The sequence below is a fragment of the Ammospiza nelsoni genome, chromosome Z (genome assembly GCF_027579445.1).
Source record: "Ammospiza nelsoni isolate bAmmNel1 chromosome Z, bAmmNel1.pri, whole genome shotgun sequence".
Taxonomy (NCBI): domain Eukaryota; kingdom Metazoa; phylum Chordata; class Aves; order Passeriformes; family Passerellidae; genus Ammospiza; species Ammospiza nelsoni.
The window spans coordinates 44515398-44540257 of record NC_080669.1 but is presented as its reverse complement, the minus strand read 5'-3'; the positions used below and the strand labels follow the sequence as shown (position 1 = coordinate 44540257).

The 24860-nt window shown below is 37.1% G+C and overlaps 1 protein-coding gene across 2 annotated transcripts in view; it reads right to left on the bottom strand.

The window, feature by feature from the left end:
- Positions 1-4269: 4269 nt before the first annotated feature.
- Positions 4270-24860, bottom strand: part of FCHO2 (FCH and mu domain containing endocytic adaptor 2) — an 86225-nt gene continuing 65634 nt past the window's right edge. For both annotated transcript variants that reach the window (XM_059491750.1, XM_059491751.1), the window contains 8 exons: positions 23387-23516; positions 17993-18104; positions 17251-17406; positions 16230-16362; positions 13231-13430; positions 11130-11194; positions 8578-8742; positions 4270-8350 (listed from right to left, as the gene is read on the bottom strand). In XM_059491750.1, coding sequence (XP_059347733.1) covers positions 8328-8350; positions 8578-8742; positions 11130-11194; positions 13231-13430; positions 16230-16362; positions 17251-17406; positions 17993-18104; positions 23387-23516 — 984 coding nt within the window. In that variant the 3' untranslated portion in view covers positions 4270-8327. The remainder of the gene's footprint in view (positions 8351-8577; positions 8743-11129; positions 11195-13230; positions 13431-16229; positions 16363-17250; positions 17407-17992; positions 18105-23386; positions 23517-24860) is intronic.

Below are 24860 nucleotides of genomic sequence, written 5' to 3'. Positions count from 1 at the left end.
AAAAATATTTATTTTAGTAGATGATGTATTAATATCTCTCTTTAGATACTCTTGGATTGCCAAGTATTTTCACCATGTGACTACATGATCTAGATAGCCTGAAAGACATATGGCAAAATATTTACAGAATACTTTTCTTTCTCACTCTCTTTATTTTTACCAATTCTAGCATATCCAGCTAGTATGGATCCCATAACACAGTGGAAGGGAAACATTTTTGTTGTTTTTTAGAGCAAACACCTATTTTTCACCCTCAGTGAAACTATCTCCATGGACTTTCCTACCCCTGTATTTAATTTTATTTTCTTATCAATCTTGTATAGTTTATAATTTCAGGATTTAAAGCCACTATTAAAAGAAGTCTTCCCTTATGTCATTGGAGCCAGCTGCTTTTAGTTCCCATCTCTGACTGTGATTTAGTAGGCCCAGGCTGGTGATGTGTTGTTGTCATTATTGGGAGATCTCATTCCCTATTCCATCTCATTCCCTATTCCTGACTCCCAGGTCAGGAATCCCTATTTGCCAGATCCTCCTGCAAGATGGTTCAGTTGGCTTAACTTAGAACAGAATTTTCTTGCTTTCTGACTTTGACTTATGTTTGGTTAGTAAGCAGATATGAACAGAGGTGGTACAGAGCTGATACAAGGGGTGTTGAGTGAAGATGGACAGCTTGGACCATGCCTCTTGACAATGTTGAACTATTGAGGAAACTGCTCATCATGAAGCTGTAGTGGAAACGAATTGGGTTGTGTTAATTTATGGTAGGCATCTCACTCGAAGGATTATTGAATTATGAGCATATCCAAAAATATAAAAGTTGACTATTTGTAGTAGCACCTGGCCATACTACTTGAATCTGATTACTAACAACAAATGCAATCAAGTAATTCTGACTTGGTTGTCACTAATGTTTGGTTGTGCAGTTCAGGTAGGCAACTTAAAATGAGGTGTTATTTATGATTCTTGGTCAACTGCATCAGAGAGTTTCATTTATGTTTGTTTCTTTCCACAACTGCTATGCTCCCACCCCCACTTTTGAGCTCATTCTGGCACTACAAATGAATTGCCCATAACCTGCTAACAGCCAGCACGTCTGGCAGTTTCTACAGAGTCCAGGACCTTCCTAGAAGAAAACAGCTTGCTGTACAAGAGCACTGAATTCCTTAATCCAGGCAGGTGTTCCAAAGGAGTTCTCCAAGATTGGACACGGATGACAGAAGACCACTTGAAAGCTAACAGTAGCTGTGTAAATCAAGTTGTAAGCAGACTGTAAGTCGCTCCAATATGATCCTTACCAGCAGCTGTGTGTTTTTCTGATTTAAAAAATACTGACTATAGAAAGGAGGTCTGATGCAGTGTGCCTTATTTCTTGAGGCTTACATCAGTTTCTTCACCATAGAAATAATCCCACATATTTTTAACGTGTTCTGCACCTTGGTAAGATTGCTACTACTATCATCGTTGGTTATAGAGATGACAGTGGAGTATATGCCAACACTATTCTCTGTAGAGCCAGTTACACATATGGAGAACAATGAAAGATACACGTGATGTGATCTAATACTCATTTGAATAATTACTTGCAAACATCTGGTTAGATATGATTATGTATCTGTTGTAAACATACAATTCACATGTCTTTACATATAGATAGTGCAGCAATAACCATTAAAACACCTGCCTTGCTAGGAGAGAGGCAAAGAAGGGCTTCCTAAACTTTCATGGAGATACAGAACAAGTGTGGAACACTTTTAAATGTTGAAGAGAATAGGAGATCCTTTAACTAAAGGCAAGTGTCCAAAGAGACTTAACAAGAATTTTAAAACAATTGTATAACCAGTCTTTGTCTGAACAGATGAGTAAGATATTGTTCCTTACAAACACCAGCCTCTGTCTTAACAATATTCTTATTGTTTTACAATATTTTGCAATTCCAGAAAAAACAACTGAAAAGATAACTGAATGGAGTAGCAGGAGATAGCTAATCACCACTTAGCTTTTACAGGGGTGATGCAAAAATCGGTCTTCTGTTCAGACTCCGTTGTGTATGGCACCATATGCTGTGAATACAGTATGTAAGAGGACATAGCAGGACACTGGTGCTGCTTGTCATACAAACAAAGCATTTTTGCTCCACACACGAAAATAATGGCAACAGTAGACTGTTGTCAGTAATTGAAATAGTGTACATGTCTTCTGGATACTACTGCTCCTCCTGTGTGTTGATACAAACACCTTTACTGATGACCTAGACAGAAGGTATAGCTGAGTCCACGTTCCTGGGCCCAGAAGGACTCCAACCTGGTAAAACTCAGAACATTGTTTGCTTATAAACTGATGCTGAGGTTAGTTACCACTTCAAGAACAGCGTAACACTTTTTTGAAAGTTTCTTTTACAATTTGTGACAACAGCTGTTTTTTCCTAATCATAAGTACCATGAAAAGCCATAGACTGCACTGTTGCTGCCTACATGAGGGATGAACTCCTTCCTGAGAAACATTATTCAACGGTTTCACACTTCTTTATCAAAACCATGTTACTGCAGGACTCTTTTGAGCCAGAGAATCACTTGGAGGAATAACTACAAAATGGTATTTGCCAAAAACCTCTTGAATTCTAAAGAATGTTTTTGTGGCATCCCTTGGGAAGCAGCTGGCAAAAGCAGTCACCTTAAACAGTGTGGAAAGGTCATAGCTGAGGAAAATGGGAGGACAGGTTCCATATTTCTCTCACTGGGAAACTTTTTGTTTCCTGCAAGCAAAGGCTGGTACTTAAGTGAGTGCAGTAGTGACAAGTTCTAGCTCATAGCTAGGTGAACAGAGAACACATCCTCCATGTTTTGCCATCATATTAAAGACAACACTTCTGTTTTGAGAAGTTTGATAGTATTCTCAAGTATCTTGCAAAAATGCCAATAAAGTAACTCTAATGGCCCATCATCATGAATTTAATTTTCAACTCCTCTATTGGAAAGTTGTGGCAAATACATATTCTTCCCATAATCTGCAGGGAACACTTGTGCCCACATTAATTTTCCCCTGTAATTTCCCTGTTGTCTCTCCTGTGAGTGTAGTGTTTGCTACTCTATTCTAGCTAAAGAAATTATGCCAGACTAATAGTAGTTGTCTGAGGACCGAGTTTCTTGTGCTAGATGTACAAGATGCAGTTTTTACATTGAGAAATCTTCTGCATTTTAGTCCCCAAATAAAACTAAATTTATTCTGTAATCTCACTAGAAGCAGGGATCCAATCTACTGTTTTCAATCAGGTGACTCAGAGCATGGAACTGTGATTTCAGCAGGGCAAAAGGTGTGGCTGCACTTGGCCCACCCATGGGAACAGACTGGTGAGAATACAGAGGGATGTCAGCTGTAGAGATGGGAGATCACAGACTGCAACAGTGCTCCTGCATTCACATACCCGAGTGCTTGGAGTGTGCTGTCAACCTAGGAACTGCTCAAAAGTGAGAAGGGACTCATGCACAAAGGCCAAGGAATTCTCACCTGAGAGGGAGAAATTTGCATTGAAGAATGAAGTCAGGTGCTTAGGGGCTTAACCTTCTGTCTGTTCTCTGTCTTTGTTTCTCTGTCTAAATGCATGGTCCTGTAAGGTGTCAGAGAAAAAGAGTTCAACAGAGATGGAAGGTGAACAACAGTTTTTGAGCTTTTGAGTTGGGCTTTGGTTTTCTTCCACCCTTGCATTAGTGCATCTTACCTGGATGCAATTCATTGGTACTAAGATTGGAGCAGCCTTAACATTTCTGTTATGACTGTTTCATTTCAGTGATGACTGTTCATATAACCTACCAATGACAAGAGTGGGAAACAGAAGGGAAGCCTTATAAAGCCATGGATATTATAAGAAGCTTATCAAATAGCAAAACAGGAGGGGACATCTGGAGGGGAGAATCAACAATTACTATAAAAATGGGCTGCTTCCTTAACCAGGATGGAGTAATTTATTATATAAATATAATATTATTTGAGTCATTGCTGAACACGTTACCACTGCTAACTTTCTGGAGTAGAAAACATGACTTAAGAGCTGAGAACTTGAAGAAAACAGGTTGGGACATGATAAAAGGAAAAGTTGAATAATCAGAGTAGTGAAATTGGCATGATTTACAGCTTATGATTATTAACTTTTTTGAAAAACCTCCTGAGTAATAGTAACTAAGTTACAGAACGAGATTCTTAGAAATAAATTCAGCTAGAACAATGACAAACAAAGATATTTTAGGTTACAGTAATTACAGTAGCCATCGCAGATTGAAAAACAAAAAGAATTTATTCCAAAGGAAGTGAAAAAAAGCAGTTACAGAAAATGCAGAATTAGAGCTCTAAATGTTCAGTAAGTAAACCAGAAGAGGCCTCTTCTTTTAAGACTGTATGCCTTATATTGGTTATTGAACGAAGTAATGGAGAATCCAAAAAATCAACATATCAGTAAACATGGAGGTCAAAGTAAGCTGAGCAGAATACTTACTGGTGTAATAATATGTAGAATTAAAGATAAAAATTATGTTTTCACTTGAGAGACTTTTTAATCAGTCCAATCAATGCTAACTCAACAGTAGATGTGTTATCTGATGCTTTAGTACTTTGAACTGTTTTTAGCTTATGCTATGCTTGGAGGAATTCCTGACTTTTTTTCTTGCACGCTCTTAAGTATAATTTCCCTTTCACAACAACTGAAATGGAAACCAATTATGTATGAATTGCAAAACTTAAGATAGGCATCTTAACATCTGTGTATCTTAAGCTTTGCAAACATATAAGACTTGAAATGTAATACTTTTTGCCATGATGCAAGATCTTGTTTTTATGTTAGATAGCAAAACTTGCCACAGTTGTAACTCTCATGCTGTCCCAGTTCATAATTAAATACTTTAGCTCCTTCAAATACCCTACAGAAATGTTATCTGGCATTGCTAGAGATAGGTTTCCCTGAAAAACTACGTGATTGTGTAGTTAGATAATCACAAACCTGCTTGGACAGTAGAGATCCAGTTTGCAGCAGTTAGGAGCAGTATGTGGGTGCAAGTCAAGTGTTAAAAGAAGTGCCAGAGCAGCCTCAGTCAGATCTGTTACACTTTAAGTTCAATGAATACTAGAAGAACTGAGCAGCACCTTTTTACATTTCTAACCAACAAATGAGGTGCTGGGGGATCAGAAAGCAAATGACACATTAGCTCTCCAAGGCTTAGCCTGTTCTTTGGCCAGTGTTGAAGACCAGACTACTGTGTTACATGGACCAGTCTGACCACTAAGTACTTGTGTTCTTCATTCTTGCCTGCCAGAAGATAAGAATCAAGCCCTTGGACTATTGCTTTCCTGCATGACAAGAATGGTACCTCTATTGCAGTGATATCCAACCAGCTGAGAAAGTGAATTTAATAAGTTATTACTTACTAAGCCTCTGCAGGCCTTGGGATTAGTAGGAACCAAACAGATGCAAAAACATTTGTTCAGTTTCAGCTTCTGTTCTGTGCTCAAAGCTTAGAAGGACTAAACAATACAGACTGCTGGAGAAGTTCTAAATTGTCTACTCTTTTTGACTGGTGAACATTAGAAATCAGAAGGAATTACTTCAATCTTGTCACTAATTCTTCTCCTGCACACACAACAAGATATAGGCTCATAAACAAAGACAATGTACAGCATTTGACAGCACTATTTACAGACAGCAACTCATGTCCACGAGTCAAGATTTTTCTCATAAACATATCCAGTTTTGCCTAATCTGATTTATTAGTGAAGTGAATCAATTTAGTAAAGGCGTAGGGCACTACAGACATCTCAGACATTACAGTTTAGTAAAGATGAAATGTTCTATAAAAGTCATCTTTCCATTCACCTTCTCTGTGATGATTTTAAATATATACAAAAGAGTTCATAATGATCTCTACCCTTTATCACTTAAAAATGAGTATTTTCAAATGTTCAATGCAGGCATGGTTTTTCTCTATTACCTTATTGCTTAGAAGAACTTTACTGCAAAAGTACAGGCAATATAAATCAGTATTTAAATTATATATTACATGTTTATTATGGGTGCAAATTTTTAAAATTTACATTTAATGAAAATTCAGAGTATTTACAATTTTTGAAAGATAAACTTGTATGTTCTAATTTACAGTCTAATGTAGTAACAATTCATAAAAATTCAGGTCCTTCAGAGTTGTCTTCACAAATTAATTTTCTTAGGAGGCAGCTACAAGGGACATTGCTGTATACACAAGCAAGAACCAGCTTGCTACATAAGTTTTTTTTTATTTTAAATCAGATAGCTACACATACTTTTTACATTGTTTTTGAGTTTCTTTACAAAATGTCTATATAAACTTGTATGGCTTCAAAATTGTAACCTGTACCCAAAGCAAATGTATGAAAAACACCAGAATGAAGGCTAGCTTAAAAGTGCTGAAACATTAACTACTTCATTTTTCTTAGAAATTAATGTAATACTTGATTAAAAATAGCAATAATAGATTTGGGTTTTCATTAATGAAATATTGTTGTGTTAATCATGACTGCAAAACAGGTTACAATTAAAATTCCAATAAAAAGACCACCATTTTATGAGTTGTAAATTTATCATCAATAAGATTAGCAAAATATAGGAGCCAAATATACTCTTCCAATCAAATCTACAGTACACAATGTTCTTAGCACTAACAATGAAACTCTCACTGGCAAAAGTGTCTAGAGTACACGACAATTTATGCAGCTTCTACAAAGGCATAATTTCTTGTAAAGCAGACCAATTCATTACTGGCTTTGCATGAATTAACTCAAGCACATTTTACTGTTTTAATAGAGAATTTGAAATACATACTGGTATGCTAAATGTTCATTTGAAATTGCCAAATGCAGGTTATTGAATTATTTTGCCCCAATGCTTATCATTTCAACATTACAAAAAAGCTTGGTAATACAAATACATAGAAAATTTTCTAAATTAGTGACTTGCTTAAAAAAATTGTTACTGATGTGTCAATTCCCTGTGCTTAGGCTGTAGCAAGCAGATTAGATTACAATACAAATATTAAAACTGGTAGCTACAAAAAAAACGAACACATGACAGGATTTGTCGTCCTGCAGCCATAAAATATTCTTTACAATGTCTCCTGAAGTACTATGTGTACATTCACATCACACATCCCCAAAACCACTCAAAGTCTGAAGACTTATAGGCAAAGCAAAGAGTAATGCTGTTTGCTTTCAGAAGTTTGTTTTTCCTATACTCACTGATTTTTCAGATTCTCCTCTTTGGTGATATTAAGATTAGTTAATTAAAAAGTTTCTGAGTACTGCATGATGCAGCTCCCTTTACCAAAACCACATTTACTTGCAATTATTCATTGAGGAAATAATTCAGTGTTTTAAATTTCTTTTAAAGCAAAATAAATTGTTTTAAATTTCTTTTAAAACAATTTATTTAGAAGGCAGGCAAAACCTGCCTTCTAAATAAATTGCAGTAAAAATAATTTTTATAAAGTTCTGTGCATTATACAAACGCCATGCTTTCTTGATGAAGAGCCACACTTTGAAAAAGGAAGTGAGGCACATGAGTATCAAATTAGATAGGCACAGGCATTTTTAAAAGGCACAAAAGTTATGCAATTAATATAAAAATAAATTAAATCTACTGCATTAACTCAAACAATAACAAGGCCCAAAATTTTTTACTAACTGCAGAAGTAAATCTCTGCTGTGTTTTGCAATTTGTAACACATTGCACTTAGTTAAAAAAAAAATCCTATATGAAACAACTTACATTTTAATAATATATGATACATGGGCATCAAGCTATTTTTATACATCTCTAACTCAGCTGTTCTTGTGTTATGAATGGAAAGAAGAACTACACAAGACATAGCCTCTATCTTTATAAACTGTCAATTAAAAGATGGCAATTAAAGAATCTGAAAAATGAGTATTATTTATGAAAAGCTCAAATATTTCTTACTAGATCCCCTATATTTTAGGTTTAATGTTTACAGTACAACATAAAATTTCATACTTCCATTACAACTGTGGACTTCATCTATACAAAGTTACTAATTTTTCAACAAATTTTCCCAAGTATTGCAGTTGATCATTTACAGACAGTGTTGAAATTAACTTCAGTGCTATTGTAAAGTAATAAAGGTTTTCAAAATGACTTTAAAAGTGCATTTACTTTCTGTAGTTTAGCCTCAAAGTAAGTCAATATTTTTAAAAATTAATGCATGTTAAAATAGTGTTTGAAAAATAGAGAGGGCAGAGTTCCTATCATCACAAGTGTTTCTTGCACTCCTGATCCAATGACTTTCACAGGTACATCAACAGTCTGCCATATACCGTCCTGAAAAACAAAGGTAAATTTTTTGCAGTCAATAGATAAACCAGATTTTGTCAATATTTTCCTTGGAGCAGTCTGAATACTGTGGAAAAACAAACTGACTTGTCAAAAGTGTTTCAATAAAGAGTAACTATTTAACTCATCACTCATTTAACAGTTTCATATTTTAGAATTTAACACTAGAGAATATACAACATTAATTTGAATATATAAGCATGTCAGTGTCTTACCAGTGGCAAATCTCTTCTTAAGAAGGGAAAGCCGATAGCCAGTGCCTACGAGTTCCACATCTGCTCCTGAAAGGGTGCTTCCTTCACTGATGAATTGCACTGCAAGTGTTGCTGGTTTACTGGGTCCTCCTGAAAGCTCAAATTTTGCCCTGAGGGATCCAGAACCTATAAAAACAAAACTGACAAGCTGATTGTTTTGCAAAAACAAAAGGATCTCTCCAAATTTTTAGTAGTAAGAAGTGAAACTAATATGGTGACCTCTGACATCTATTCCCAGGGGCAGTCCTATATACACTTTCAAAAGCGGTAAGAGTACAAGTCTGTTTTATCCAATAGTCTGCAAGATTATCCAAAAGGTGGGTATCAGCATCAGCCTGGTAATCACTTACTAATCTGATTGGTCCATATAATAATTTATACTTGCTGGTCTCTAAGTACTTACTACCATCTATCTTGTGGTATATAGTATCTGATTGATAGAGAGGAGAAACTATCTGTCTTTCACTAGCAGAACATTTAAGAGTTGTCATGATCAATCTGGATGAAAGTACATGAACAAAAACATTGGAAGAAATAAGGTTCTACAGTAATGCACCTAGAGGACAGAAATGACTATGTTTCCAATAAAGACAAGGTCTGATTAAATACTTCTCACAAATTTCAGTTGATTTTTTTTGGAGACAGTGGTGAAGTGGTATCACTTTGATAGTATTATAAAGCAATAATAGATTTAAATAGATTTCTGTAGGCAATGAAAGGCATTTTAAAAATCCCCTCATTGCTACTACTTTTTAGTTTTAAAACAGGTCTTTTCCTGCTCTTGCAAAGTGTGCTGGGAAAATGAGATTTAAATTAAAATTAATGGAATAATTTTACTTTAAAACAGCTTGCTATTCCTATCAATAAGAACTGCTAAATTACAAGTAACAGAAATGGTACTGAGCTAACAGCAGGAACTAAAAGATATTGTTTCACACAGTAGCTTGTTCTTCATAAATTTAGCTTAAGATCAATTTAATTTCTTCAGTAGGTCTGCCTTATTCAGTAAACTGGAGATTCTTTCCACTCTAACTATGGAAACTCATATATTCAAGTGCTTTGAAAGCTTGTTCTGTGTTTTATCTCTCTCCAGCTGACAGATCACATAATGTGTTGGACCATAAAAAGCCTCCTTAAATTTTACCATGCTGTCCACCAGGAGAAAAGACTTGAAGACACTTGTGCTGACATTGACAGTGCTTGTGCAACTGTTCCCTTTGCCTCTGTAAGTGCAAGATCAGTACATTATTGCTTTCTCCTGAACTGGGAGTACTATACATGTTTATACTCAAAGAAAGGGGGAGGAAAAGATGGTGGGAAAAGAAGGAATACAGCAGAGGCAGTGAGATATGTGCAACTCTGCTGTCAACATACAAGATGCAAACTGGATCACTAGCAGATCACTAGCAGTCAATTCTGCGCTGTACTGCAGGTGTAAAATTCCTCTTCATCTGGCTGCATTTGTGTTTCAGTATGATTTTTCCTTTTAAAAAAAGTCACAAAGTTCAGAAAAGAGAGGGCAAAAAAAAAAGGAAGAGGGCTAATCCAATGTAGTGAAGACAAATGGCAAAGAACTGTGAGATTAGTGAAAGACAAACTACACTAGACTAATCACCTGTGTTCAATAAAATTCTCTCTGATTTTCTTTCAATGATAACCACAACTTTGGAGCCTTTGCAGGAATAGAAGTTGTCTTCTCTTTCTATGGTTGTGGTTTCTATATGAAACCAGTCACATTTACAGGCAAATCTGTGATTTCACAATCCTCTTCACTAAATTCTTGAAAGGATTAAAGGCCTTTCCTTTACATTAGCAGTTCATTTCTCCATAGGGGCTTTGAGGACAAGATGTTTTAGCTGCTCTACTACTTCACAAAAATACTGCACCTGCAGAGACTGCAGGGGTTGTGACATCAACTACAGCTCAGAGAATGGCACCGGGAAGAGGACAACTATTGGTACCTTATGCAATATTGTATAAATTACCACTCTGAGCAGATGTGCATAGATTAAGTTTTCCCTAGAGTCATTATGGTCAAAACCAAGACTCAAAATGTTGGTCAAGAATAATATATCTAAACTCAGGACTTTTGGAATTTTTTGTTTTTACCCCCAGTTCTTCCACTTACCTCCTTCTAATGTATTTAAATTATCTATGTGTGGAAAGACACAGATATTAAACCTATTTTCATTTGAGTAGCTGCTCACTTCCAAACGGCATGAACGCAAAAATTTCCAATCCTATCTAAACTGTATTTTAGAACTACTAACTGTTTTCAGGGTACTTCATTATTGTCCCTTATATAGCTAATAATTAAATTTATATTTTGACATCTCACTCATAATGGAATCTCTCATGAAGCAATTAATTGAAAAGAATGTGAACTAGTAAACAGGTTATGGCATAAGAAAATGTGTAAAAAAGAATGAGGAGGGCGTAGAGGCTAAAATAATCACCTGTTTACTGATAAAAATTGTCTGTAAAAGAAAGCAAAACAAAAGAGTTCAACTTGCCTCCATTCTCAGACTTCTCTGAAATGCTAGATATTTTCCAACATGCTTTCATCTGGTCTGCATTCCTGTAAGAGAATGGTAGGCTAGTTACAAACTACTGGGTTTAGAACTTTATTTCCTTTGATTTACACTGGTATATTACAAACATCTCTAAATGGAAGCCCATAAAAATATTTGCATATTTTAAGGTAAGTCTGTGGAAAACTACAGGAGGAAAAGAGGAAAAGAGAAAGGTGTGTCTGCATCACTCCAGAGCAGTGAGCTCAGAAGAACATGCTCCATTACACATTTTACACAGTAATTTTTTACACATTTAACACTGTCCTGTGTCCTCACCTATGGCTCCAAAATTCAAACCCCTCTGCAGTCTTAAAGAGTAAGTTATTCTGGAAGCTATGCCTTGATGCTTCATGATGAAGATAGAATGGGGAGCAATGTTGACTGTTCTCTCCTAAGTGAGAGTCCTGAGAGCATGAATTTTATTCCATCTCCATTCTAGTAAAACTCACTGGCATTAGTAACATTCTGTTCAAGCCAACTTCAGACACTGTGAAGGGCAGAAAGGGTAACAAGAGCTGACAGGGCATTTTAACTCCTGGAGGAGTTTCTAGCAGTTGCATTAGAGGAAAGTCAACAACTTACAGCTGTGAGCAGCATGAAGTGCTGCTAGGTTTGAAATTCCTCTTGCCACTGATGTAGCAGGACTGAAATGCTCACATAAGTAGCACATATGGTACAGGAAGTCAAGCTATAGAGACCTTTTTTCCTAAAAAAAGACCAAAACCCCACCACCCAATCCACTAGATGGAACAAATACTATACCTGCCTGGGACATAACTGAATTTTTTTACCTTTGGTCAGCTTGCCAGACTCAAAATTCTGGGTCTTGAAAGTTGCCTACATGAATTCACTAATGCAACTGTCCCTAAGCCTTCCCAGCTAAAACTGCGTGTTCCGGATGGGTGTTCCTGCTTTCACTCCAGGTTCGTTACAGTGGGTTTGTGGAAGAAGCTTAGGCAGGGAGACCAGCTTCACCACAGTGTAGTAGTGTTGTTCAGATAGGATACTAAACATGTTCTTGTTCAAAACAAGCTTACAATTTGGTTAAAAGAACTGTTTCCTTAAAATACCAAGTCAAGAAGGATTCAATCCTGTAAAGAATTTTTTCCATTTAAAACTATACTCTATTACTACATTGTCCAATAAATACCTGTAACTGTATTGCCTCCAGAAACATCAGAATCCACCCAAATAAATGCATCGTGTTTATTTTTCTTTTAAGCCTTGCTCTGTAAGGTAAACTGATCTATAAGAAATAAGGTTAACAAAGCCTAACTGGCTTCAACTTGGTGTTCTTTGCCCTCTTCACATTAAAAAGACCATTTTGGGAATAAACAATCCAGGATTTATGTTGCAGCTAGACAAGTATGTACATGCTGTACAGGCACAGTGATTGAATTCTGCTCACGTTTGCTCCAGGGCTGTACTACTCTGTCTAGTCTCACTACCATCGGCTTGTTTCCACAAACTTGTAACATAATTTCCTACTACTTATGTTACACTTTGAAGTGCTACTGTAAATGCAGGCTCAGAAGGTGGTGGCAGGTAGTCTAATAATCTGCATGACACTTACTTAAATTGCAAGATAGTGCTACCCGGCTCATGGAGAGCCCCTCAGTTACTCAGATTTGTTTTAAAACTATTTCCATTAGAAGTTAATTTTTATGTTAGAACTATCAGGAAAAAAACCTGCCTTTCTGCTACTTTTTCTATATAATCCCCTTATAAGAATACATTGTTACACATGGAGAGAAAATATTTTTTAACCTCTTCAAATACTGTATTAAAATTGTCTATTCTATCAGACAAAAGAAAGCAAACATTGGAAAACTCATAAAGGCTTGTATTACTACACAGTTGGGATGGGTACTCACTCAGTTTATGTGAACTGGAGGCACGAGATCTCTGATTTAGACTACAAAATATCTAGACATTTGATACTACACATTTTGCTATTTCTTCCTGTGAAATTTTTCAGGCTGTGACACTAAAGAATGCACTGACATGCATCTGAAAACATACTGAAAAGAATTAATATTACCATTTTGCAGGTGGAAGTGACTGCATGTTTTTTACTCCTCCATCTACTGGTACCACAACCTGGACATTAGACAGCATACTAGGCACATTCATAGACTCTGGATTGTATTTATAATCCACTCTCACATCAGTAGTGCTAGCATCACATTTCCAGTAAGTTGCAAGATTCAATGGAGTGGACTGTATGCCATTTGAAGATACCTGTAAAAGAATAAACCATTGAAAACAATTAAGATATCCACCTTTTGGGCAGAATTAGGGGATGATGGTAATTAAGGTAAGTCTCAGTGCTGACAAAATATCAAGATAACAATTGACCTTTTAATCACAGAATTTGGACGACTGTTGCCTAAAGGAATTCCTGTTATTTTAATTTTAAATTAAAATACTTGAAGAAAAGGTTTGAACTCCCTCTGGCCTATGAGGCTCCTTCCTGCTTTTTTATAACTTTTTGTAAGGTTTCTTTTTGTTGTCTTCTGCCTTAGGCAAGATGCATGCTTACAGCAAAATGACTTCATCCTTAGCAGTTGTGTGCTGTGCCAATTCAGCTGCCCAACCAGGCAGCACCAGAGAACAATACCTGTCATTGTGGGACAGGCCGCCAACAGAATAGTTCTAACCTCTTCAAAGCATTATTTTCCTGCTGCAGGAGGGCTGAATGCTGCTTCTGTAGCTGAGCTCATTCTATTGTGCTGATGCATCTCAACCACCTTCTCCATCTGTTGGAGCAACCTCCTATGTCCTGATGCCTCTGGCCTTTTTTTGTCTGCCCAAAACCATTTTTATTTGTCTGGGTTTTCACATGCCAATGCCTTATTTTTACAAGAATACATAGTACTCATTTCAGCAAACCAAATGTTTTTTCCTCTCACCTTTCTCAAGAAATGTGTGTGCCGAACATGCTTTTTGCAGGTTCAGTATGCTAGGATTTTAAACCACACTAGGCAGATGTGGAAACTACAGGTATGAACAGCTGGACTATTTTCAGTGTTTTTCAGAGTAGTTTTCAGGGTAATTTTCAGGGTATTTTTGTTGCGCAGACAGCTGTCTCAGATGTTCAAACATTTCAAGGCAGGCCTAGAAAATCTCTGTTTTCTGTTTGAGGTGATTATGTCTTGAATATATTTTATTAACAGCCAGAACATCATCTCACTGATGCGCCAAATGGCTGAAGTTGACAGAGACCTCCTGGAGGCTGTCTGGTCCAGCCCTCCAGCTCACGCAGGGCCACCTCCAGCAGGCTGCCTAAGCTCCATACAACTTCTGAACACTTCTAAGAATGGAGACTCTACTACCCCTCTAGGCAACCTGTGCCCAGTGCTCAGCCACTGTCACAAGAAAAATAGCGGTTCTGGCCATTCAGAGGGAATTTCCTGTGATTCAGCATGTATCCATTGTCTCTGATTCTGACACTGGGCACCAGTGAAAACAGCCTAACTCTGTCCTCTCTGTGCCCTCTCTCAGGTATTTATACATATTGATGAGATTTCCCTGAATTTTCCCTTTTCTCACGAGTCCCAGCACTCTTAGGTTTTCTTCATGGAGCAGATACTCCAGTCCACCATCACCTTCGTGGCCCTTTGCTGAACTCTATCTAGTCTCATTAGCTATGAACCCAGAAATGAACAGAGCACCCCAGGTGTGGTGTTACCAGTGCTGAGTGGAAGGATCCCCTCCCTTCCCTTACTAGCAACACCTAGCCTAATGCAGCTCAGGAGACCATCCAGGAGAACATCTGCTCATCTACTGCCTTTGCACATGAGCAGCAAATTGTTTTGGCTCATGTTCAACACAGTCAGCCACAGAACCCTCCGGTCCTTTTCTGCCATGATAATTTCCACTTGGTTTCTCCAAGTGTGCCTCTTGTTGAACTTCATGAGGTTCCTCTCAGCCCATTTCTGCAGCCTGTTGAATCCCCTTGGGAGGGCAAAATAATCCTCTGGTTTATCCCGAGGGCCATCCCCATTTGGTATCATCAGCAAACTTGCCAAGATTCATACGCTCTGTCCCATCATTCATTAATTAAGTTATTAAACTGTAAAATCAATATATCCCCTGGGTGTCAGTTCACCTCAGCATCTGCTCATCCAGCCTGTTCTTCATCAGCTTCTCTATATGGATTCTGTGGTAGGTGGTGTGGAAGGGCATCCTGAAGGCTGAGCAGACAATATCTATCTACTGCTCTGCCCTCATCCACAGGGGAAGTCATGTCACCACAGCTGTTTGTCAGCTTGGTCAAGCCTGACTCACACTCAGTAAATCCACTCTGACTACTGTTCTATTTCTCATTGTGGGAAATCAGAATGTCATACATTCTCAGATAGAATCACAGAATGGTTTGGGTTGGAAGAGACCTTAAAGATCATATAGTTCCAACCCACCCTCATCATGGGCACAGACAACTTTCACCAGATAAGGCTGCTCATAGGCGTACCCAGTCTGGCCTTGAATACTGTCAGGGATAGATGGGGAAAACAAAATGTCTCTGGGAAACTTGTGCCAGTGACTCACCACCCACTGAGGAAAGACTTTTTTCTTAATATCTAATCTAAACTGACTCTCTTACAACTGCAAACCATGTATTAAAATTTTTCAGTGAAAGCATCCAAAGTGTAGGCAATTGCAAAATCAAAGACAGTCTGAGTACAGATGACAAGAAGTTCCCATCAAACTTCTTAAAGGAGAATTTGACTTTGCTGACAAATATCAAAAAAAGTAGTGTTTGAAGACTTGCCTGTAGGATTGACCTGAAGCATTAGTAAGCTGAAACAAGCCCTCTATCTTAGGCAATGACAAGAAACATAATGTGCTAAGCCTGGGCAGAGTCTATGCATTTTAAGTAGAGATGAGGGATGACAGTTCACCTCCAAGCTAGCAGATAAAGAATAATTATTTTAATTTCTGAGTATATAGATAGTATATAAATATATTAATATATATATTTATATACCATATATACTATATATATATTAAAATCTTCAAAAGGATAAAAGTGTTTACCTGATACTTTAGAACATCCACGTTGTAATAGGATGCAGATGGATTCTGCTCTGATAATTTCTTGAGGTAGACAGTTATAGCTTGCATGTTCATCCAAAAGTCTTTAGTACTGGAGTCACTTTGTGACTGATCACTACAAAGAAAGATCACTAATTACATGGGTGAAATATTATACCAGTCATTCAAGAATACCAGACATTTTAACCTTTTTTGGCAAAATATGCTTTTTTCAGTATAATTCACTTTGTCAGATGCATCTCTGCTAACATTTCAATTATAAACTGTCATGTCAAACAGTGATTAAACTTAATTTTGTATTAATTATTCATTACATTAAGTATGAACTAACAAAAGGAAATTAAATAGAAAAGAATATGTGCATATGGTTTGATTTATTATTTTAGTAATTTAAAAAGTACAGCATTAAAAAACATTTAGCTTAGTGTTGAAGTAATTTCTCCAATAAATGAAATAGAAACTACTCAATTTAAGTGGTTTTCTGCTAAAAAAATTCCAGCTTTTCTATTTTTTTAGGAATCAATATCTCCAAGTGCAATTTCAACAATTATCCTACTTGATCAGCAACCTTTTTTTCCTACAAATTCTTCCAAGCATGCTGCTACACATCTGAGAGACAGTTATGTAAAGAATCTGATTAATGTAATGATTCAGCTTTAAATACACTAGTAGATGGCAAATGAGATTACACGAATTTCCTACTACTTGTTTTCCATTTAAGCCTACTATTTCATAATTAAGTTTTCTAAATGCATATGAAAACACGGACACATTTACAAATTATTTCTTATGGCCCCTGTTATACTCAGCATAAATTTTAATTCCAGTAGTCATTGATATTTTTAATAGTGGCAGTGGAGAGAGACAACTAAGCTGAACAAGATTAATTCAGAAAATTAAACTACATGCAATTCAATCAACCAGACTGCAAAGAATTCTGAATTACATACACAACGATTCCACAAATTATGTAGCTTACAATTATGTTAAAAAAATAGGAAACCTGTATACAAGTTGTGCATTTGGAAGAATCTGCTCTAGTTTGCTCGTGTTTTTCACCCTGAAGCAGAGCACAGCAGGAGATGGGTTGCTGGTGAATACTTTAATAATCCCACTTGGGAATGATATTGTCATATCACCAGTAATCTTCACAATACATCTAGAAAAGAATAAAAAATCAGCTTCATTGCAACTCATTTACTGCCTAATTTTAAAGCAATCACTGTAATTTCATGATCTTATGAACCAAATTTAAAACAGAAAATCAATCTCAAATGAGGTCAATGTGACTATTAATGCCACTTTCAGCTTGGAAGTAAGATGAAATAAGAAATAAAAAGATTTAACTGCTTAAGCATACAGTAGTCTTGGATATTTTTCAAGCTTTGAAAACATGACAATATGGCTCTGCCTAGGCAAGGCCTAAGTAGCATAGCAATGGATGTCACAGGGAAGGAAGTGCTTTCAGCTGCACAAAATTACATGTAATACCTACCTGACAATGATAAAAATCCTTGTCATTCTCTGTGCTGTCACTGAACCCATTTGTGTAAAGCAGGTATATATGAACTCCTGGCAGGACCCAGGCCATTACAGAGCAATAAGCCCCTTTCATACCCAGGGAAAAAAACCCCTTTTAATTCCCCTTCTAATGCATACTCATTCCCCTCCCCCAGTACGAAAACACCCATTGTCTTTTCTCATTGTAACTCAATACATTCAACACAATTCACTATTTAACTAACTTTGTGGGATCTGCTCCTTTAAAGTAGGCGTTAACAGATTCAGTAAGAGCTACTGCAACAGGCAAGGTGTCCTGGTTTCCAAGGCTGATGGGGCTGGGACCACGTGAAACACCTAGAATACATACAGTGTATAAATTTAATTTTCAAAAAGCTTAGTAGATTTCAGAATGGTTGACTACATCTATAATTTTCACAACAGTTTACACCAACATCACAGTCTCAATGGAGGTATCACTTGTAAAGTGTGTAGAAATAGATAAACATAGTACAGTACAATAGCAGCACCAAAATGCTGCTCAGCAGCATAAGAACATAGGTATGACTATTGGTCTGACATTATGTAAACAGACAGAAGGAAATACATGAGATAGAGGAACACAGCATTAAAATGGCTACTGGTGGGGGTGAAGTCAACAGACCCAAAGCAAATTGACCAGAATGCTTTTAAAAAAAGATCCCTACTGTATGCTTTTTTATATGGAAAAATGCATGATAAAATGGTGACAGAAATACAAAGAATTCTCTTACAGTGAAAATGAACTTAAATGCAAATTTATCAATATTACCCCACATAAGTGAACGGTTTAACATTCTTTTAACATTTTCAGCCAACAAACATTGCAATTCCCAAGCAGAAATTGTTGGAGAAGTCTTCACTTTTTGCTTGTGCCAACACAACACAATTCCAATATAGAGCTATATCAACCAAGACCTCATTTGAAGGCTTTTTGAAATGCACATACACAGTTGATGAAACAGGTTTTCATGGGATTTCATTTTTCACAAATTTTCTACATGTGTATGGAATATGAAAGACAATACTGGAAGTTTCTTCTTTTTTTCTTAGTGCAGTAGTGTAGTAGATAGCATCTTATGTTTTTTGTAGCATGAAAAAATGGTCTGTATCACATAATATTACCTATCACAAAGGAGGCACAGTCTTTATCTTTTCATAAGCAAATTGAAAAATTTCTCTTTCATACCACAAAGGAGAGACAAAATGCTTCTGTATAATATTGCCCATGGCAAATTAAACCTACTTACTCTAAGTGGCTGTCCTTTTTGAGCTCTTTCAGAAGTAAAAAGAAAGTTGGGACCTTGCTCTTCACAGAGCACCTAATATCTCATATTAGACCTTAAATTAAGAGACAAGTGAATGAAGTAGTGACAGAAAGACAACCAAAGACAGGAGTTAGTCTAATTCTGCTACCTCATACCTCTCTCTCCATTACAATTTCTCACATAAGGTAGTAAAATGTTCAGAGTGCTTCTCAGTGCCATAAAAACAGTTGTGCACCACTTAGGCCTCCTTAGATCCAAAAGATCTAGTAAAAAATGTTGAAAATCAGAAATTCTTAAACGAACTAATTAGTATGATTCTGGCTAAAAACAACTGATTTATTCCTTTTTTTTCAGAAGGTTGCTTTTCTTTATTCTTTCAGACAATACATGGATCAAGATTCTGAAGTTTTTTCTGTCCCTGAAAACTACCAATAAAAAGCTGTGATTCTCAATAGTCTCAGGAATCCAGAAACCATTATTTCAAGAGGCAAATATATGATAAAATTATGAACTGTCAATTACTTGAAATTTTGAATTACTGAACTCCAGAATTATTCTTCACTAAAACCAAAGTGTACCTTGAATGAATGTGTCACTACAGTTGCTGAGCTGTTTTAATGTCTTTTTCTTCTAATTCACTGAGGAACAACAAACAATTGTAGAGCAAAAGGACTACCTTGCATACAGGTATATCAATTATTTTAAAATCTTTTACTTAATGGCCTTACGTACATTTTTATAGCAATATTTCAAAAATTATGCAGAATAATGCAAACATATTCTTTATATTCATATTGGTAAAAGACAAACACTGTTTGCTTGACTGAAAAGTGAAATTTATTAGAATAAATAAAATGCTTTTGATTTTTCTCAGGGAACACCAAAGCAAATAGATATGTATATATATTTCTCTGAGACCTACTTGGGGAACCACAAATGAGATCACTTCTCTCTTCCCTACTCTGCTCCCACTGTTCATCACCTTTTGACTCAAAAATGTATGCATTCTCCTAGAAACCAATAAACTGAAAAATAAATAAATTACTATTCATTCAACAAGGCCCAGTGCTGGGCCCTGCCCTTGGGTCACAGCAACCCCAGGCAGTGCCACAGGCTGGGGCAGAGTGGCTGCAAAGCTGCCACAGGAAAAGGCCCTGGGGGTGCTGGTGACAGCAGCTGAGCGTGAGCCAGCAGTGCCCAGGTGGCCAAGAAGGCCAATGGCATCCTGGCCTGTGCCAGCAATGGTGTGGCCAGCAGGAGCAGGGCAGGGATTGTCCCCCTGTACTCAGTGCTGGTGAGGCCACACCTTGAGTACTGTGTCCAGTTTTGGGTGCCTCAATTCAAGGAAGACATTTTGGTGCTGGAGCACATCCAGACAAGGGGAATGGAGCAAGGCAAGTATCTAGAGAGTAAGTCATATGAGAAACAGCTAAATGAGCTCAGTATGTTTTGCCTGGACAAAAGGAGTGATAAGGGGGAGCCTTATCACTCTCTACAATTGCCTGAGAAAGGGTGTAACAAGGTAGGGGACAGTCTCTTCTCCCAGGCAATCAGCAACTGGAGAAGTCAAAATGGCCTCAAGCTGTGCCAGGGGAAATCCAGGCTGGACAACAGCAAGAATTTATTCACTTATCATAGGCTACCAGGGAGGTGGTGGAGTCATGATCCCTGGAAGTGTTCAAGAAATGACTGGAGTGCTTAGTGCTTTTGTTTAAATGACAAGGTGGTAATCATTCAATGACTGTACTTGATGATCTTGGCAGTCTTTTCCCATCCTTCATGATTCTGTCATTTTATCATATGAAACAAACATAACTGTTTGTCCTGATGCTGAAAGTCAGCAGTTCTGAAAGTCAACAGTTTTGTTGCCTTGCTGCTGAGAGTACAATTCATTGCAGCAATATTCAGCTTCAGCGTTTTCTACACCTGTTGTGAGGTCTCAGACAGAAGGGAGGTGACAGAGATGCATGAAGATATCCTAACTTCATCTCAGACTGCAGCCCAGATCAAGGCTCCAGGTCTATCACCTTTGGTATTGATGGCAAACCTGGCTTAAATGCCCTGCTACCTGTCTCAGCCTGATCACCACTACTAGCTCCTGAGCTGCGCTGACACAAGAACTAGTAACATAACCATGCAAACAGTTGCACTGACACTTTCAAAGTGCAGACCAAAACTGCAGAACAAAAGACTCCATCACTGGTCATTAAAAGGACAGCTAAATAAAGCTGATAAAATGGTTTTAGTTCAGTTTAGGAACAAAGATCCAGACAGTTTTAATACTGGCAAAAGAGCTGTCATGAAAATAAAATTTATTGGAAAAGTACAGTCTTTATTATGTCTGACTTCTAAGATCCATATCATATGCAAATATAGAAACATTCTCTTAACATGTGTTAGGAGAATTACGATTGTCAAAGTAAAAATATATTCACTTTACTTGAAAGGAAGTAGTAATGACAAACTGAAGAACCGAGGCCAAATTTCAGCTTGTTTATGGGACAGGGAACTGGATAGACAGAACATAGCATTATATAAAAGTGTTTACATCACATTTTGGTCATTTTAGCAACACAGAACTTGTTATGTACTTGAGATATCAAGCAACTTGTATGTGCCAGATACCAGAAATATCTGGAGAGACTTGTTTCAAAAGAAATACAATTTTATTAGATATAGTATATTAGGATGATTAGTTAAGACATAAATGTGCTTTGAGTACAATACCTGGCAGTGTCTCACAAAGCTTTTCAATTGCAGGAAGATTTCGAATCAAAAGATCATCGTCTATTACAGTTAAATGAAACAAAACATTGCAAGAAAACAAAATATTTCAAGCAAAAATAGATGCTAAAAATTAACATTAAAAATATTTTGCAAATTAATTTTAGGCAAAAGCATAAAAGAAGCACTAAATTATGCATGCCTTAAAGTTCACTCAGAAGAAGATAATCAGTCAATTCTCCATTATTCAGAACAAATTGGGTAAGGGGAACACTGGATTGTGCAAAAGTTAAAAGAATACAGAATGTATTGCAAGCTATATTCTCATGCCCCAAAGTATTTCAGCTTTTTGTACTGCCCTTCCCATTTTCCCAGGACTATTTAATTCATACAGTCAGTGCAGATGGAACTGGCCTTATCTATTTTTCTTAGGCCAGAATAATAACCAGATCAAGCTTCACTGTCAGCACACACCTCCTTACCTCCTGCCTCACTTCATGATTTCACTCTGCCACTGTTTCCAACAACACACATACATATCTCCCCAGAGCTGGGGGATATTGATGCTCTTGCCACCAACTTTTGGTTCCTCGACACCAGAGCTCAGGCCTGAGGATGTGAGCCTGGATAGACTCTGGCAACCAAAATATTAGTTGTGTTTCTTCAATGCTTCTCAGCATTTGTGAAATTGGTGGATACTGAACTGTAAGAGCTAAGGTTGGGCAGAACTTAGTAGCCTTGCTTCTGCACAGGGTGGAAATGACTCCACTGCAGAACTCCCACTAGATGCTGCACAAATGCTTTTCAGAGCTGCTGAGCCTGAGTGAGGAATCCTTGGCATCAATAACATTTGCAGATAACTAAATGATAAGCTGACAACTTGATTTAACTTGTGTCTAAAGGAGTAACTGTGTTCAGAAGTTAAATAGTTCAATACTGCTAAATAAACACGTTAAAATGTCTTAAGCCCTGCCCTTCCCAAACTAACAAAAACCCCCAACTAACTAAAAAAACCCCAATGTCTCCTTTTGATCTATGATAATCAAATATCAAACTGAACTTTTCCTTTAAAAACAAGAGAAAACCTTCTGAAATTAGGGACAACACATGAAGACTTTCCTTTCCGTCTTGATCTTTGTTTAATTGTTTGTTTTGCTTTTACTGCTTAGCTTATATTCTTTAATAACTTGCAGAAAAATAAGCATTAGAACATAAAAGAACTCAGTTCTGTGAACATTTATATTCATTCAGATTTTTCAGTATCCCTAAGTATTTCTGCACCTATAAAATAACATCTTCTGAACAAATATATGATAACGTGTTGTACTTAATGGCTATACAAGCATACCAAATAAGAATTCATGGAATGTTAATTGTGAATAATATTTCCCTAAAGAATATGCCATAACTGGGTCTATGGTCTAATCTCATTTAATCTACTTTCCTGTGTCTCAGTGTAATTTAGAAGTAGACATTGCAAAGAATGCCTGAAGCCCTGGACTCGCATATGAAAAAACTAACTCCAATAAATGTTTCTTGCAGCAGGTGCAGCCTAGTGGCTGAGTTGTCCTATTTCTCCAGTAAGATAAAATGGTTAATTAAACTTACCAACTGTAGGTGTGTTTCCTGCACTGAGGGAAGCAGAAGAAGATATAGAAGAAATGCTTTCTGCACGTGCCAAAGGAGCTGCTGGAGGTGGACTTGAGTTAGCAATCAGTGGAGGGCTGAATGGCCTAGGCTGAACAGAAGAGATCACAAGAATATAACGCAAAGTGGTTTTAAAGACATGAACAAAATATTGTAAACAGAAAAGTTCTTATTTCATGCTCCAATCAATTTTATAATGTTTCTCAACATAGTTTCTTTAATGTTTTATCTACACTAGTTTTTCATGTAAAACAGAGAACCTGCATTTTCCATTGGAGTAAATACCATTATTTCATATATTATAGGTTTTTTTTGATAGAGTAGTCAAGTCTAATATATTGGATTATGCAACAGCCTGTCAATAATAATAACAGAACACAGTATCAGAAACTAAGACTACAGAGCTGTGTGTGTGGAAACATAGATTTGGAGAGCTAAAGCAGAGCTACTAATAAATTGGAAGTGAGAGCAGCAGAGGGCAATTTAAATAGTTGGGACTGGAGTACAGGACCAAGAGAGGAACAGGCTGTAGGATCAGGGTTTTTTCAGCCCTGAGAACAGAAGCCTAAGAAGATTTATTAGCAGGCTCCTACTAGGTAAAAAGGGGCACACAAAGAAGTCAGAGTCAGGCTCTTCCAAGAGATGCAAGAGCTACAGCAAAGAAATGCCAGCCAGACTTTGGGAAAAAGTCCTTCTTGCAACCTTTTGGTAAAATCCTGAGACAGGCTGCCAGATTGGCAGACTGTAAAATCTCCCACTCTGGAAATTTTCAAAACTCAGTATGGTCCTGAGCAACCTGATATAATTTTGAAGTCAGCACTTTTTTGAGCAGGCTGGCCTAGAGAACTTCAAAGTCTCTTCTGTTCTAAATCTCTAGATGGTTTTAGGATACACTTAACTGTTAAGGTATTTAACTAGTGATCACACTGGGGTTAACCTATCTGAAAGAGACTGAAACCCCTGAAGCATCATTTTGCAGGATAACTGTAGAATAACAGATGAAAAGGGGCTAATGTGTATGTCTGAAACACTGATAGCTGCATGACTATGGAACCAACCAAGGATTGTTGGTAATAACAGATAAACTGTTGATAATGACCAAGGGCTGTTGATACTGATCAAGGACTGTTGGTAATAACCAAGGATTGCTGGTACTAATAGACAAGGCCGGCTGGTAATAACCACAGATCATTGTTAATAAGCAAGGACTGTTGGCACCAACTGATGATGTCTGCTGATAATAACCAAAGATTGTTGGTAAAAACAAAGTGAAAAAGAACAAGATGTGGATGGAGAGGGCGCAATGCAGCAGCAGGCAGCACTTTTCTGTGACGTCTTGCTATAGTTCCTGCAGATAAGTACAAGTGCAGGAAAGAGGCAGAGAAACGGGTATGGACTGGGGGGGACAAGACTACCCAGGACCCCCAAAGCCCTC